We start from the raw sequence: 14,237 nt of genomic DNA on the forward strand, positions 1-14,237 counted from the left end.
CTGTTTAGAAAGGGTCATTAGAACTAGGGGGCAAACCTGAGGAAATGAAGCTTAATTATCAATGTAATTGTATATTCCCTGCTTTACTAATAAGGAGTCATTTTCCTTACATTGGAAAATTTGAAGTGAGCTCAAAGGTGAGAGCAGGTATTTGACCGGGATGTAACACTGAGTCAAACAATTCCATCACAGGTACTTTATTGCGTCAGATCAGCATCAGTGCTTGTACAGTACATTGACACCAATGTGCAGCACACATGTATTGGCAGTGCAATGTCCTGAGTAGATACCACAGCCTAGTTTTTTCAATGAGAAAGGTTACAGAGGCACATAGTGATACACAGTTTTTAGATTTTCATAATCTAACTTTCACATTGGATAAGTGAAGTGATGATTTTGTCATGATATTCTCAAAAAACATAACATAACTATAATCTGGAAAGGCAACACGGATTTGTTTGCTAGAGGAATGCAAGACCTTTTAAACCCACAGAAAAATAAGAAAACAGAACAGTATATTAGACTGCAAAGTCACTACCAATCTTCCACGGTAGATTGAAAACCCATCTCTTCAGGCTACATCTTAACAGTCCCTCCTAAAGACGTCTTCACCCCCACTACCCCCCTGTACTAACCCTAACCCTAGAGACCTCTTCACCCCCACTAGCTGTAAGTACTAGTTTTTCTCCTGTTAAAAAAAAAAATTCTTCTAGCATTTTGACTGCCAATGGCCCCTGGTCTGAGCATTGATTACTTTATCTTATAATGACTAATGGATAGATGATTCACTTACTTAAATAAATGTATGTTGTAAGTCGCTTTGGATAAAGGCATCTCCCAAAAGCCATAAATAGAAATATTTCTATTGTTTTAAGGGCTTATGCCTGCTTGTCACAGTTACAGAGTAGTCTCCAGCATTGTCACACAGTCACAGTGTATTATCACAGTGTCGCGTTATTGTATGATAAGATCTGATTATATCCCTCATGCTGTCTTGAAGCTAATGAGGTAGTCGGGGTAGGCCCCTGCATCACAGAACACTACATAGATGAATGGCTGCTTGGGGTTGTCCACAGCAGAGTCATACAGGCCAGCACTGGGGTTACTGGGGTCCAGGGGGTCTGGCTCCTTCATTCCAGCTCTCCCTTGACAGGGTTTACCCACCAGGACCTTGGCACGGTACATGTACTTCAGCCCACTGGCATCTGGTTTGGAGTAGGCATCGTGGCAGGAGTACCAAGCCTCTTTGGCAAAGTAGGTTCCGTCGCCATGCACAGTAGCTGACAGAATAAACAAACACATTCAATTGAGTTCAATACAGTTATCATATGGACAGTTTTAAATTCAGAGACCTTATAAGAGCAAAAAACATTGATTGGTTTGAAACGTTATAGTATTTGATTACACTGAAGTAATCTGAAGTTACACTAAATAAGCTACTGCATCTGAAATGACTGCAACAGATTTCCATACCATTCCTCCCACAAAAGCCTCTGTTGAAGCCATTGGTGTTGATCCTCTGGCAGATGTCAGTGGTGGTGCCGTGGTAAAGGTTAATCTCGTTCTTGTCTTTGGGATTCTTCTTATCCAACGCCTGTTTCTTCACATCATACCTTTGCCACTGGTCTTTGCTCTGAATCCTCTGGATCTATAGGGATAAAGCCAAGGAGACCTTGTCAGTGGAACAAGCACTTCATTTCTATGTTTAAACGCTCCCATGATTGACCTTCACATATTTTATTAATGACTAACAATGTATTGTATTCTGGAAAGTTCCTTTACCTTGACCACAGTAATTGTGAGAATGTTGGGAGACTTTGGGTTTTTGCAGGATTGAACAAATTCCTTCTCAATGTTCTTGTACTCCATTGAAGTCGTGACGAGATCAACAATGTCCAGATGCCTGGAGTCCATTACGGTCCAGCTTGGTGGAAGCTGAATAACAACTTAAAAAGACAAGCAAAGATACATTTAGCAATAAATAGCAACTGCAGTGTCCTTAGTTTGATAAGAGGGAAACAATCAAGTATTTAACTGTTTTGTCAAATTAATGAACAAATTCTATCAACTAGTGTTAACTGAAATACTATAAAGTGATTTCAAATAACATAACATATAATACACCTCAACAGTGTGAGTAGATCTCTCCATACTGTACCTGTGTTAGAATCAGCCAGAATGTTTCTTTTGACCCTGGTAATGGTCCCTTTCCTATCCGTCTGCTGCATGTCCTTCAGATCCACAGTGTATGTCTCCCCCTGGTGGTTGTAGGAGTAACTTCGCTGTTCCTTCTGCAAGGCCTCCTCCAGGTCATAACTAAGGCTGGAGTCCACCTCTACCCAGGCTTCCCCCTGCCCCGTCTCCCAACGCACCATTTCCCTCAGCCTCTTCTCATGGCCCTTCCGGCTCTCCCTGTCCCTCGCCATCTGCAAGTAGTTTGTGATCTGGAGCTCAGTGGCCAACACGTCATCCCTCTTCCCAGAGATGGTCACCTTGTCCGGGGTGGCCACCAGGACACAAACTTGGTTCTTCTTGCTCAGGGCCACAATGGCCGCCTTTTCTGGCTCCAGGAGCAAGGGAAAGTGGCTGGAGTTCAGGTCATTGCTGGTGCACTCCTCGGACAACAGCTTGTCCAGGAGCTTCTTCACCTGGTTCAGGCTGGCAGCTGAGGAACCATACACCACAGCCTCCATGGTAGGGAAGGTTACAGCCGCAGTGGCACTGGCCAGACACAGGGGGGTTTTGGTGGGGGTGACCTGGGTTGGTTTAGCTGGCCTGGGCTGAGTTGGTCTGGTTGTCCTGAGGTGTGTTGAAGATTTTATTAATCCTGTGGGAGTGAATAAAGCAGTGATTAGGTACAGGCTATATGGATAGTAATACTTGTGGGTGAAGCACTTAACAGCTGTTTGTAGCAATAAGAGGAAGCCTCCATAGATTAGAGTATGCTATACCCTATGATTAAACTGTAATGCATTATAGGTTGATTTGTAGAATGACTGGTTGCAGAATGATCTTTAACCCTTATACATACCAGGCCTGGGAGTCACCTTCTTGTATTTCTTCAGGACTTCCTCAAAGTCCTTCATCATCTTGATTTGGAATATGACAATGTGAATAGCTGTAAGTGATGGCCTTTGGATGCTTATCACTAAGCTTTCTATTGCTGCCAGCATTGCATTCCCCACCTGCACTGCGCCTAGGCTTCCAGCACCTGTTCATGAAACAAAAAACAAAACACATTGCAGCTTTTATCTGAAATAAATATTTGTGTCTTTGGTGTCATGTGTATCTGTTTCTCTAAATACATGCATGTCACAAACGTAATAAATTGTCACTGTGGTATTTCCAACAATGATTTTGAATGTTATGCCTATGTTAGGCTGGTGGGGGCAGAAATCGGAGGACAGGCTCATCCCCCTGTGCCTACTGTACCTGTTCCAAGCGCTGGGAAAGAGACAGACTGAATTTTCTTGTCTTCACACATCTGTAGGACTTTAAGCATGGAGCTGGTGATGCTCTTTTCCTTGGTCTGCCCTACCATGTGGATGATGTGTTTGGTGGGGAGATTCCCAGGTTTGGTGATGACAACACCATCGCTGGGTTGGGTCCCTGGGGTTAAGCATACGTGCAATAGCATGGGTAACTTCTCAATAACACAAAATAATCCAACTTTCTTTTCAATGATCCCCTTTACTGTGCCTGTGGGAATTGTAACATTTCCAGAGGACCATTGAAACTCTTACCCAGAGCTGTGCACTCGTCCACAACAGTCTTCCCAGCCGCTTTAAGAATGGCCCCTGATACACCTGCATACACAGTGAACAACGTGAGGGTAATCTGTTAGAATGTATTTTCCTGAGTGACCCTTGGAATGTGGTTTACAACAAGGGGCACCACACCCCAAGATCTCTGTTGATAATATGTCAGACTCACTGGCATCAAGCCTAACTGAGATGAGCCTTATGTCCTGGTTTCATGTTTATTACCTACTATAAAATTGATTGCAAACTCGTAGTTGCCACTTCCCTGCTGACCATTCTCCTGGACAATTGTGTGGTGTCCCAGATCGATCTGACTAATAAATTGTCTTTATTTAACTTTCAATTTGAGTATCCACCTTCTCCCACGCATCATTGGATATTATTCTTCAATATCAGAAACATCATCATTACAGTAATCTTACTTGCAGAATTTCTCTACGGCCACGTTTCATTAACAAGAGGGTGCTCTACATATTGTGTATGTTTACCAGGTTAGCTTACCAGAGCTGAGGTTGAGGCTAGTAGTGGTGCTACTGACAATGGCATCTGTTTTCTCCTGGGTGATGTCACCACATAGCACCTTGACTTTCACTGTCCCAATCACTGCTTCAATGGTGTTAGCTGGGTAAAGAAGGGTCACAGAGGATAGAAGAAGTGTTAGTGTCTCTGTATGCTTCAGGCAGAATGTCTACACAATGTGATGAACTGGAATCGGACTGACCTGTCTGACTGCCGGTGTCATCCTCTTCCTCTTCCTCAGAGGAAGACCCCGAAAAACTGGTGTCTTTATCCTGGATTAGTGTTCATGGGATGTGTTGTTAAAAATGTTAGCATATTGGGTAATCCCCCAAATAAATAGTAATAGCATCATACTGTACATCCACAATATTTGGGAGGTTTCTATGACAATATGAGAAGTGACATCATGCTGATCACATTTCAGCAGTAAGGAGAGGGCTGTTCATATATTCAGATTCATGTTTCCCAAAACATACCGCCTGGCTTGATTTCCACTGGTTGAGTCCCTGCTGAAACTCCTGCAGGATGGTGTCCTGGTCAACGATCATACAGATCAGTTTAAGCACTGTGGAGGTTTTCTGGGATAGATGGTCTTTGATGCCCTGGAGTATGGCACCAACAGACTCAGTGCCTTTTAGACCACCGCCACCTATTACAGGAGAGGTAAGAAGGTAACCCCATGAGCTGTGGTTTCAGAAATGATCAAAGATAAGGACTATGAATATTGAGTGAGTCAAATATATATATTTTATATTTGATATGTTTGGACACACCTTGCCAAGAGTGTGCAAAGCTGTCATCAAAGCAAAAGGTGGCTACTTTGAAGAATCTAAAACATAAACCATATTCTGGTTTGTTTAACACTTTTTAGTTTACTACATAATTCCATGTGTTCCTTCATAGTTTTGATGTCTTAAATTTTATTTATTTATTTATTTGTATTTACAGTAAGAGCTAGGGGACAATTTGAGAGTGGACCATTTGCCGTTGGGCGGGGGGGCATTCATTACCTACCAGTGCCCACAGCAGGGAATGACACGGTGGTGATCTGTTTGTCTTCACAGCACTGCAGCACCTTGGACACCCGCAGCGTAACGTCCGCAGGAGAATGGGGCCCAAGCATGTGGATGATGAAGTCACACTGCAGAGCCCCACCACTGGTCACTGCTGGTTCATTACCCTGAAGAGGGCCTTCACACACGGGACAACACACACACACAGGGTTAGATTGAAACACACTAAAGTAAACAGCACAAACACACAGAGATACTGAAACAAGCAGACGACATGCACCATGGACATAGACGCAGAAATGTAAACCGTATAGACACTGTAGATACAGTTTAATAACAGTAGAACAATTATATACCGTTATATCTACAATCTTACGACGTAATCTCTATGACAAACACACACTGGGTTAGACTCAGACTAAATGGTTATGACATACTCTAGGTGAACACATTTCTAATGGACACACTCACCGATGTTTTGGCACTCCTGCTCGATAGCACTACCGGCCGCTCTGAAGATAGCACCACTAACTCCTGAGAAAAAACAGTTGTCATATTCTAATGATTAAAACACTGAAACCCACTGTTCTTCAGTTGTATACATTGTTACACAGAATCCCATAGGTAGATACAGTGTACTGTAACTTCATTGAGAAAATACCCTTGATACAGTTTATGAAAGAGGTAACAATTGTTTTTTAGGTGCTCTGAGAGTGTGTGGGTAGAGGGCACCATTTGATACTTCTTATTAGCATACAAACCTCCTTTTAAGTTGATATGAGCGTTGGTGGTGTTAACAATGGCTCTGCCAGTCTCTAGAGTGATGTCACCTTTCCTCACTTCAATTATGACACCATTGACCTTGGCTAGGGTAGCGGAAGGGCGAAACAGCATACACTTAGCAAGTTGATATACTTTTATATACTATTACGATCACTATTACACATTGTGAATCTTGAAATAAGACTTTTTGAGAGCAGCAAAGACAAATCAAACCTTGATTTGGGGGAAGACTGGACAGCGTAGACCTACTTGGAGATGCCTTTGCCTAAACAAATAAATAGATAAGTCCACACTTATCCACTGAACATACAGTACAACAGAAAGAGAGATATGTTGAATTCGTTCAATATAGACAATAAGATAATAATAATATACCTGCTTTGTCTGCTGTGGCCCCCAGTATTTCTTGCTGAAATAATCCTGCATGGAGTCAAAGACCGTTTGTTCGAAGGCTACTATGAAGATGACTTTGATGCTAGATGATGCCATCTGTGAAGTATGGTTCTCAAGACCTGTCAGTATGGCCTGGATGGAGTGTTTAGGCTCGATTCCACCTTTCCCTACAGCAAAACACAACAACAATGATGCCATTCAAGGTGATTTTAACAAAACTGTCATCTAATCATTTAAAATTCCGTTTCAATTATCAACTTAAATGAATTGATGAACAGAGTGACACATTTTCGAACCCTGCATCTCCCTCGGCTGGATTAAAATCCTTGATCTCACTGACACTTGTGAGAATAGGCGTATCCTGAGGTAGATGAAACTGTCTCTGTATACCCTTCCATACAATCAATGTAATTAAAGATATTTCATTAAGAGAGCTACCCTGTATTTTACCTCTCTGGAATGGAATTGCGGACGTTGATGTTACGTTTTTTTTCATGTTGAGCCACCTGCTATTTGTGCTGTTTGTGTAATTAGACTGTCATTGCTCGCAATTGAGCTGCCCAATAATATGGCTTTAGCTTGGGGAGCCCCAGTCCACCCTTTTGCTTCGGGAGCTGCAGGGTTCTTTTCAATACAATACTTTTATTGTCCATGAATTGATCGCTGGAAAATATCTCTTTGCATACCCCCCCACGGGATACACACACATAGTTTGTTATATACATGCATGCATGCACGCATGCATACACACACACACACACGCACGCACACACACACACACACACACACACACACACACACACACACACACACACACACACACACACACACACACAGAGGGGGCTTTGCACAGGGTCCACCGCAGTGCAGTAATTGGGGGTTATCATTGTGGTCCTCTGTGGCTCAGTTGGTAGAGCATGGCGCTGACAACGCTTAGGTTGTGGCTTCCATTCCCACTGGGACCATACTGTACATACTGAAAAATGTATGCACTCACTGCAATGTAAGTCACTTTGGATAAAAGCGTCAGCTAAATGGCATATATTATGCCAGCAACCCTCTAGTCGCTGGCTGACATCTGGTTCACTCCCTCCCATCGGCACTGGGGATAGAACCAGTGACCTCATGGTTACTGCCAGGCCACTCTAACTCTAACGACCTGCAGCCTTAATGGATTCCTGGTCGCTTACCTTGCCAGATGAACCTTGAAATAATACGGCCGATCAAGGAAAATGTTCTATCTGAGACAGCAATGGGTCACATAAAAAACAAGAGTTTTGTTTTAGAAGTTTATACTGACCATCTTATCAATGTGTTAGAGAGAATACGGTGAACAGGTAGCAAATAATGTTCCTGTTTTATGGTAATGTACAAAACTGGACCATAAAACTTAGTAATGTCCAGACTTCGTAATATCCCAAACCTTTGGATAGATGTCCAACATTTTTTGACATCTATTATACAGATAATTAATGCCGCACTGGGAATCACTCTAGTGAAATACCGCTTTTTTAAGGACTTGAGATACAAGCTATATGCTTCAAACTTTAGTAGTTATGGCCAAAAGATTTAGCTTCAAACCGAGCACCAACACACGGGACTGGCTGTTACAAAAGTGTATGCAACAGAGCTGTTTATGCAACAGAGCTATTATACGAACGCTATTAACAATAAACACCAGGTATATTCCAGGTGTAATTAAAAGTAGATTCGTAGCAATAACCCAGTAGTTTATTCTGTTATTTTACTTGGAATTTTTGGTTTGAGATTAGTTTTTCTTTTTCACACAAACATTTAATTGCTTACACGTAGTACTGACACTCACTCCGCGGTAGTGGGTTTGGGTGTGGGAGCTGAACTACTCAACAAGAGAGAGAGACAAGAGACACCCTCCCATTCACATGTGTTGTATTTATTTATATGTGTCATTGTATTTTGTGTTAAAATAAATAAATAATAATGTTGTCATCTTACCTGTGCCAATAGTGGGGATGGACACAGTGGCTGCTTTCTTACTCTCACACAGCTGAAGGACCTTCTCTATAGAGGCAGTGATATCAGCAGCGATGTTTGGTCCGACCATCTGAGCTATGTGTTTACATTTTAGGTTTCCGCCACCAGTAAGCACAACACCATCAGGTTTCTGGGTACCTGGGGAAGCAAATTGCGTGCAAATTGGAGTGCATACAGAAGGGGTTCATTGAAGATATTGTGATAGATGAGGAAACAATGATATCATGCTAGTTGTATGACTTCTGAAAGTTGTATGACTTCAGAAAATCTTTACTTTCTTGTTTTATGATACAACTTAGTCCTCTCAAACATGCCCATACCCAGTTTTTTGCATTCGTCCACTACAGATTGCCCAGCTGCTTTCAGGATGGCTCCAGACACACCTGTCAAAGTTAGACATACGTTCACCTTTGAGGTTCACCACAAAAACAAGTCCATACCCACATCCTGAGTGAATCAGACACTTACCAGAGTCCAGATTTAGATTACTGTTGTTAGAATTCACTATGACATCCACAATCTCTTTGGTGATGTCTCCTTTCTTCAGGATCACAGAGACTCCACCAATAGTCACTGCTGACAAAGGAAAAGGTATTACACTGTACTTAAAAGTATAGCGATGCTAAAACACAGGTTATTATAGTTGAAAAATATAAACGATGGATTAATAGGTCCTTGGTGTTTTGTTTCTTATAAGCTTAGACAGTTCAATCATTAGTGAATTTCATGATTTGAAATAACTGGAAGTCTTGCAGACAGGGGCTTTAAATTACCTTTGAGGTCTGACCCTGGTTTAGCCACTGGTAGTGGAGGTGTATCAGGAGTGGCACTGTTTGTAGGAGGAGTGATTGGTGCTGTGTTTGTCACTGTGGTTCGATGGTAACCCTGTTCATTAGAGCAGGAGGAGGTATAAACAGGAAGACTTGACCTAATTACAAAAAGTGCTGCACATTTCGTCTTCACACCAATGAATAGGTCTGACTAGTAATGTGAATCGTGTACATAGCAAGGTGTATAATGTCTGATCCAGTTTAAATCCAGTTTAACCAGTTTAGTCAGTTTAGTTTCGACTTTAACCATAGGAGTTACAGAAGGAAGTTACTTACCATATCTTCAACGGCTGACTGGAATTCCTCCACAATCTTGGCATCGGAATCTATGACAAATATATTCCTCAGGTGTTGGCTGGTACTTGTATTCAAACCAAGGATTGCCTTGATAACTGCTGCACAGCTCTCTTTGGCTGGAAAACCAAAGGTGCCACATCCGAGAGCAGGCATACCTATAGAGACACACTGTGTGTTGTCTGCTTTTATCAAACTCTTCTTGATTGCAGCCTGCAGGACTGCAGTGTTCAGGGGGATGTAACTCCTACCACATATGGGGATCACTGCATAGATGAGGTCTTTGGCTCTGAGGGTGCCTGGGTTTGACAAGACCACCTCTCCTGCCACTAAATTCTGTCTCTCTGTCTGGAACTTGGCAATCACTTTTTTGATCTCAGGCCCTCCGGACTGAAGGAACTGCTGTGCGACTGGGTTATCAAAGGCAGTGCTGCTCAGTGGGCAAACCAGAGCATCTGAGACATGTTGGGAGATGTTACCCTGACCAATGGTTAAAGTGACAAACTGATCTATATCGTAACTGAGTTTCTGACAGTTAGCAGGCGCTGACAGTAAGTAAAGCTTACATTCCAAATCCTTGGCCTTAGCTTTCAAGGCCATGGCCACCTCATTCTTCTCCAGGACTTTGGATTCCCCAGCTTTGGAGTATACATACTTTGCTGTTGTAATTGTATAGATACGTTTATTCACTGCATCTACAGCCTCTTTGATCTTATCACTGGCTGCTGTGACCTTCAGGCAGGGGGATCCTTGGGTTTGGCATGGCAGTATAGTCCCGCCCAGGGCCTTGAGTTCTGGGTCCTTTGATAGATCCATGCAAGAGGCCACAAACTCTACTTCCTGGACTGATTTGAGAGGGACGTCCACTGTTTCCAATTTCTTGTTCTCCAGGTAATCCTTTATCTTGCTCAACACATCTGCTACCACACTGGAGAATCCACATACTCCAATCTTTGCCCCTGATAGCGAGATGCTAACATTTTGACTGTTATGGCTGGATTCAAGGTCACCAATGAGTTTGGTGAAGAAATCCTTCCAATGCTCCGTCTTGGTCACATGGGTTTGCTCTGCGGTGAGCTCAATGAATTCCTCTTTAATGACCTCAAGTAGTTTGTCTTCAGCTCTCTGGAGGTCATCTTTCTCTGCTAGGATCTGGAGGGAGCCATCACTATGGAGGAATGTAGACAATATGTGGTTCTGGGCAAAGTGGTCCCTTTCAAATTTCTTCAGGTCCAGAGACATTAAGAACCCCATCAGAGACACTGACTTATCAAGTGTTTTGGCATCAACATTTCCCTGGGTTTCTTTAATGACTCCTTCTGCTGTTTTCACCTTGTCCTTCAAGCCCTTCAGACATATGATAAAGCTTTCCTCGTCTTTGGAAAATTCCACATCCACTAGTTTGCCAGAGACAAGGTCAGAGATGAAATCAAGCTCCTCTTTGGAATCCAGTGGGATTTTTCTCTCTATAGTGTCCCTCTTTGTCTCCAACTCATCACTGGCCTTCTTCACCATCTTCTCAATCTTCTCCACAATGGTCTTCACCTTATTTAGCACCGCTACCACCACTATCTTGTCATTGCAGCTCTTGTAGGAAATGCTGACATCAGATGAGCTGAGCCCAAGGCAATCACTCTCTATTCTTACCCAAACCTCCACCTCTGCATCCAGCTTGACCTCCTTGTATTTATTTAACAGGTCCATGGCCTCTCTCTTGGCCTTCCTCTCCCATGCAGGGCCCAGTTGCAGCATGCCCATAGACTCCTTCTCCATGTTCATCTCCAGGTCCATCTGAGGGGGATCCGTGGCCATGTTGAAGGAGACGCTCGCATGGACCTTGCAGAGTTGAGATGTAAACTCCTTCTTGCGTGCCTCGTTGTGGCTGATGAAGCCCAGGAGCTCCGCACTGAGAGGAAGGACCACGTGAGTGTTGATGGCTGGTTGATGGGATGTCTGTCCTGTCAAAGCCTTCTGCAGGCTAGTGTAGAACAGCTGGGTAATGAGGTCCACCCCGCCGAAATTGTGCTTGTGTTCCGCCACATTATGTGCAACTGGAAAGAAGGGGACATCATTCACTAATGAAAACAAGGGGTTAACACTAATCAAATAATTAATGATGAATGTGAATACAGAACTGTAGATAAATACAGTACTACATCTAACATAACTACTAGAGGATAATGACATTTGGCCTACCATGGCAGTCTTCAAAGGTGATGACAATACTTTTGAACACGTTAACCCAGATCATGGACTTGATGCATCCCCCTCTGCTTCTCTTGCTGGAGAAGTACAGATCGAGGGACTCCTCACTGAATTGGCCCATGTCCCATTGGACGAGCACTGAGTCTGTCAGCTCCAAACGACAGGCCCCAATCTCCATCCCCAGGTACTTCTTGGTGGAGCATTTCTTCAGGAACGATTTTATATCTGTGGACATCAGAGGTTGATAAATAGAATGGAATGGAGTGGGGTTGAGTGGAATGGAAATAAATAGAATAGAGTAGAATAGAATGGAATATAACACAATCAAATAGTTGATCATAGAGTCATAGAGCTTGACATAAAGATTCAGATTTACTAAGGGCAAACGAACAGGGAAAAGGCACAGAAACCTTTTTTTGTATAGTATCTGTGAACCCACCAATGTCTTGTTTGAAGGTGACCACTATCCCGTCTTCATCATCCAGGGTCTCCCAGGCATGCTCTGCCCCCTGGCTACAGCTCTTAATGAACAGAGAGACAATGCTGCACTTGCAGCTCTCAGGAAACCCAGTGAGGATGAAGCGTCTGGGGTCCAGCTTCCCCTCCACCTCTTTTTCATTGTACACCACAACAGAGATTCCATACTGGTGGTCCTTCTTTGCTAGGACTTTCTCTACATCTGAGAGGGCATACACAAAGGCATGATGTTTCTTCAAATTGCAGAGTCAAAACATTAGCCCATAAACAGTCGATATGACAGCCAATATCATATCAGCAATATAAAATCATATAATTTAAAAAGGTAGCCTTAGTGTTCCAGTAACCAGGAAGTATTACCACTATTATATACCAGTATTACCCAGCTGTCATGCCATTTTATAGTCACAACAATATGTAACCTCTAAACAATACATTACAATACATTAGTAGGAACATAGACTTTACATTTCTTGAACATTAATTCAAACCGTACCTGACTGATTGGACAGTTTGAGGATCCAGCTGCTTTTTACATGTCTTGTCAGGCTGACTTTCTCCTCTGAGGAAAACTGTCCTAAATACAATTCAAGTATGTCTTTCTCCTCACAAGTTGAGCTGACAAGCAGTGTGAGCAGGTCTGCATTTATATCCTCATCCTTCACTGGATCTGAAAAACTAACTGGTGTACAAACCAACATAATAAACATTAAAGTTATTTTATATTGAAATTAATCGATTCTTGCATAAACTATATGAATTTCAACTTTACCTGTTGGATGTTCTGCCGCTGGCTTCTGCATGACAGACAAACAAATAAACATAGTTTGAATTTAATATCATCTAATAATGATGATATACTACTACTACTACTACTTCTACTACTATTACTACTACTACTACTACTACTACTACTACTACTACTACTACTAATAAAACCTGTTATGGGCTGGGAAAGAAATATTCACCTCTTTTCCAATGTTGAGTGCAGATTTCCCCAGGAGAGTTAGTTTAGCTAAATCGGGGCGAGGTTTGACAGGTGGTTTAACTGACTTCTTCCCCTTGGTCTCCACACACTCCATCAGTTTCACTTGAAGTTCAATCAATCCAAAAGGTTTTTTTAAATCAACCTCGTGATTTCCTTTTGACAACACTTTCTGTAGAGCTGGGAAAGGGATGACAGACAGACCACGTAGCCCGTATTTAGTATTTAGTTTTTAGTATTTAATGCTATAATCGCACTGTCTGCCTTACCTTTTTGCACCTCACCTAACTGCAAAGACATTTACAACTGCACCTCGCCTGTATAAAATGCTGCTAATGTTGTATGTTGTATGTGTATGTTATGTGTGATACCCCCTATGTCTGTATGCTACTTGGAACCTGAATTTCCCCCTGGGATAAATAAAGTTTCTATCTATCTATCTATCTATCTATCACTAGATAATAAAGCCTTATCAAACCAAAAATCTAATTGTATTTGTCACTTACTGCATACAGTTATAATAGACAAAAATATACTTTCTATAGGCACTGTATATATTTTTGTGTGTGACAAATTTCGATTATTACCTGCATCTTCCACGTAAACAAGCAATGCCTTCCTCTTGTCTCCTGGGTAATTTTGTATTTTTGATACCTCTCCTCCAGAACGTCTTATGTTTCTGAAGTACAAATCCAACTTCGATATAATTCGGTCCAGGTCGTCGGGGAGACCCTCCAAAACCAGCGTTTTTTCAGTCATTGTTTCACCCAGTTAGTCGACATGAATTCGACCGATTCGAGTTCTATTGATAATATCTATCTCAAAATGTAGAGTCTGATTTAGATCAGATGATACCCCACTCAAACAACACTCCTGCACTGATTCCACAGCTAGAAGTTAACACTTTATAAAGACACTTTGCAATGTAACGTAAACGTAGCTCTCGCTGTCAATATGCTGTATC

At 42.3% G+C, this 14,237-nt stretch overlaps 1 protein-coding gene across 2 annotated transcripts; it reads right to left on the bottom strand.

Annotated features, from left to right (window-relative positions):
* Positions 1-189: 189 nt before the first annotated feature.
* On the bottom strand, positions 190-14,218 carry parp14rs3 (poly(ADP-ribose) polymerase family member 14-related sequence 3). Of its 2 annotated transcripts, none has more exons than XM_083682474.1 (26): positions 13,861-14,218; positions 13,257-13,453; positions 13,061-13,085; positions 12,785-12,970; positions 12,251-12,490; positions 11,803-12,036; positions 9,589-11,657; positions 9,256-9,367; positions 8,951-9,055; positions 8,803-8,865; positions 8,444-8,620; positions 6,452-6,636; positions 6,290-6,341; positions 6,055-6,159; positions 5,765-5,827; positions 5,295-5,471; positions 4,757-4,929; positions 4,483-4,552; positions 4,263-4,382; positions 3,744-3,806; positions 3,433-3,609; positions 3,032-3,211; positions 2,159-2,827; positions 1,783-1,946; positions 1,474-1,648; positions 190-1,280 (listed from the first exon to the last, which is right to left on the bottom strand). In XM_083682474.1, exons 1-26 carry the CDS (start codon positions 14,030-14,032, stop codon positions 985-987), a joined length of 6,249 nt encoding a protein of 2,082 aa, XP_083538600.1. In that variant the 5' UTR covers positions 14,033-14,218; the 3' UTR covers positions 190-984. The 2 variants fall into 2 exon arrangements, with proteins under 2 accessions (XP_083538600.1, XP_083538599.1); XM_083682473.1 differs by having other exon boundaries at positions 8,951-9,058.
* Positions 14,219-14,237: the final 19 nt, after the last annotated feature.

This window comes from Argentina silus, assembly GCF_951799395.1.
Source record: "Argentina silus genome assembly, chromosome: 12".
Classification (NCBI taxonomy): Eukaryota; Metazoa; Chordata; class Actinopteri; order Argentiniformes; family Argentinidae; genus Argentina; species Argentina silus.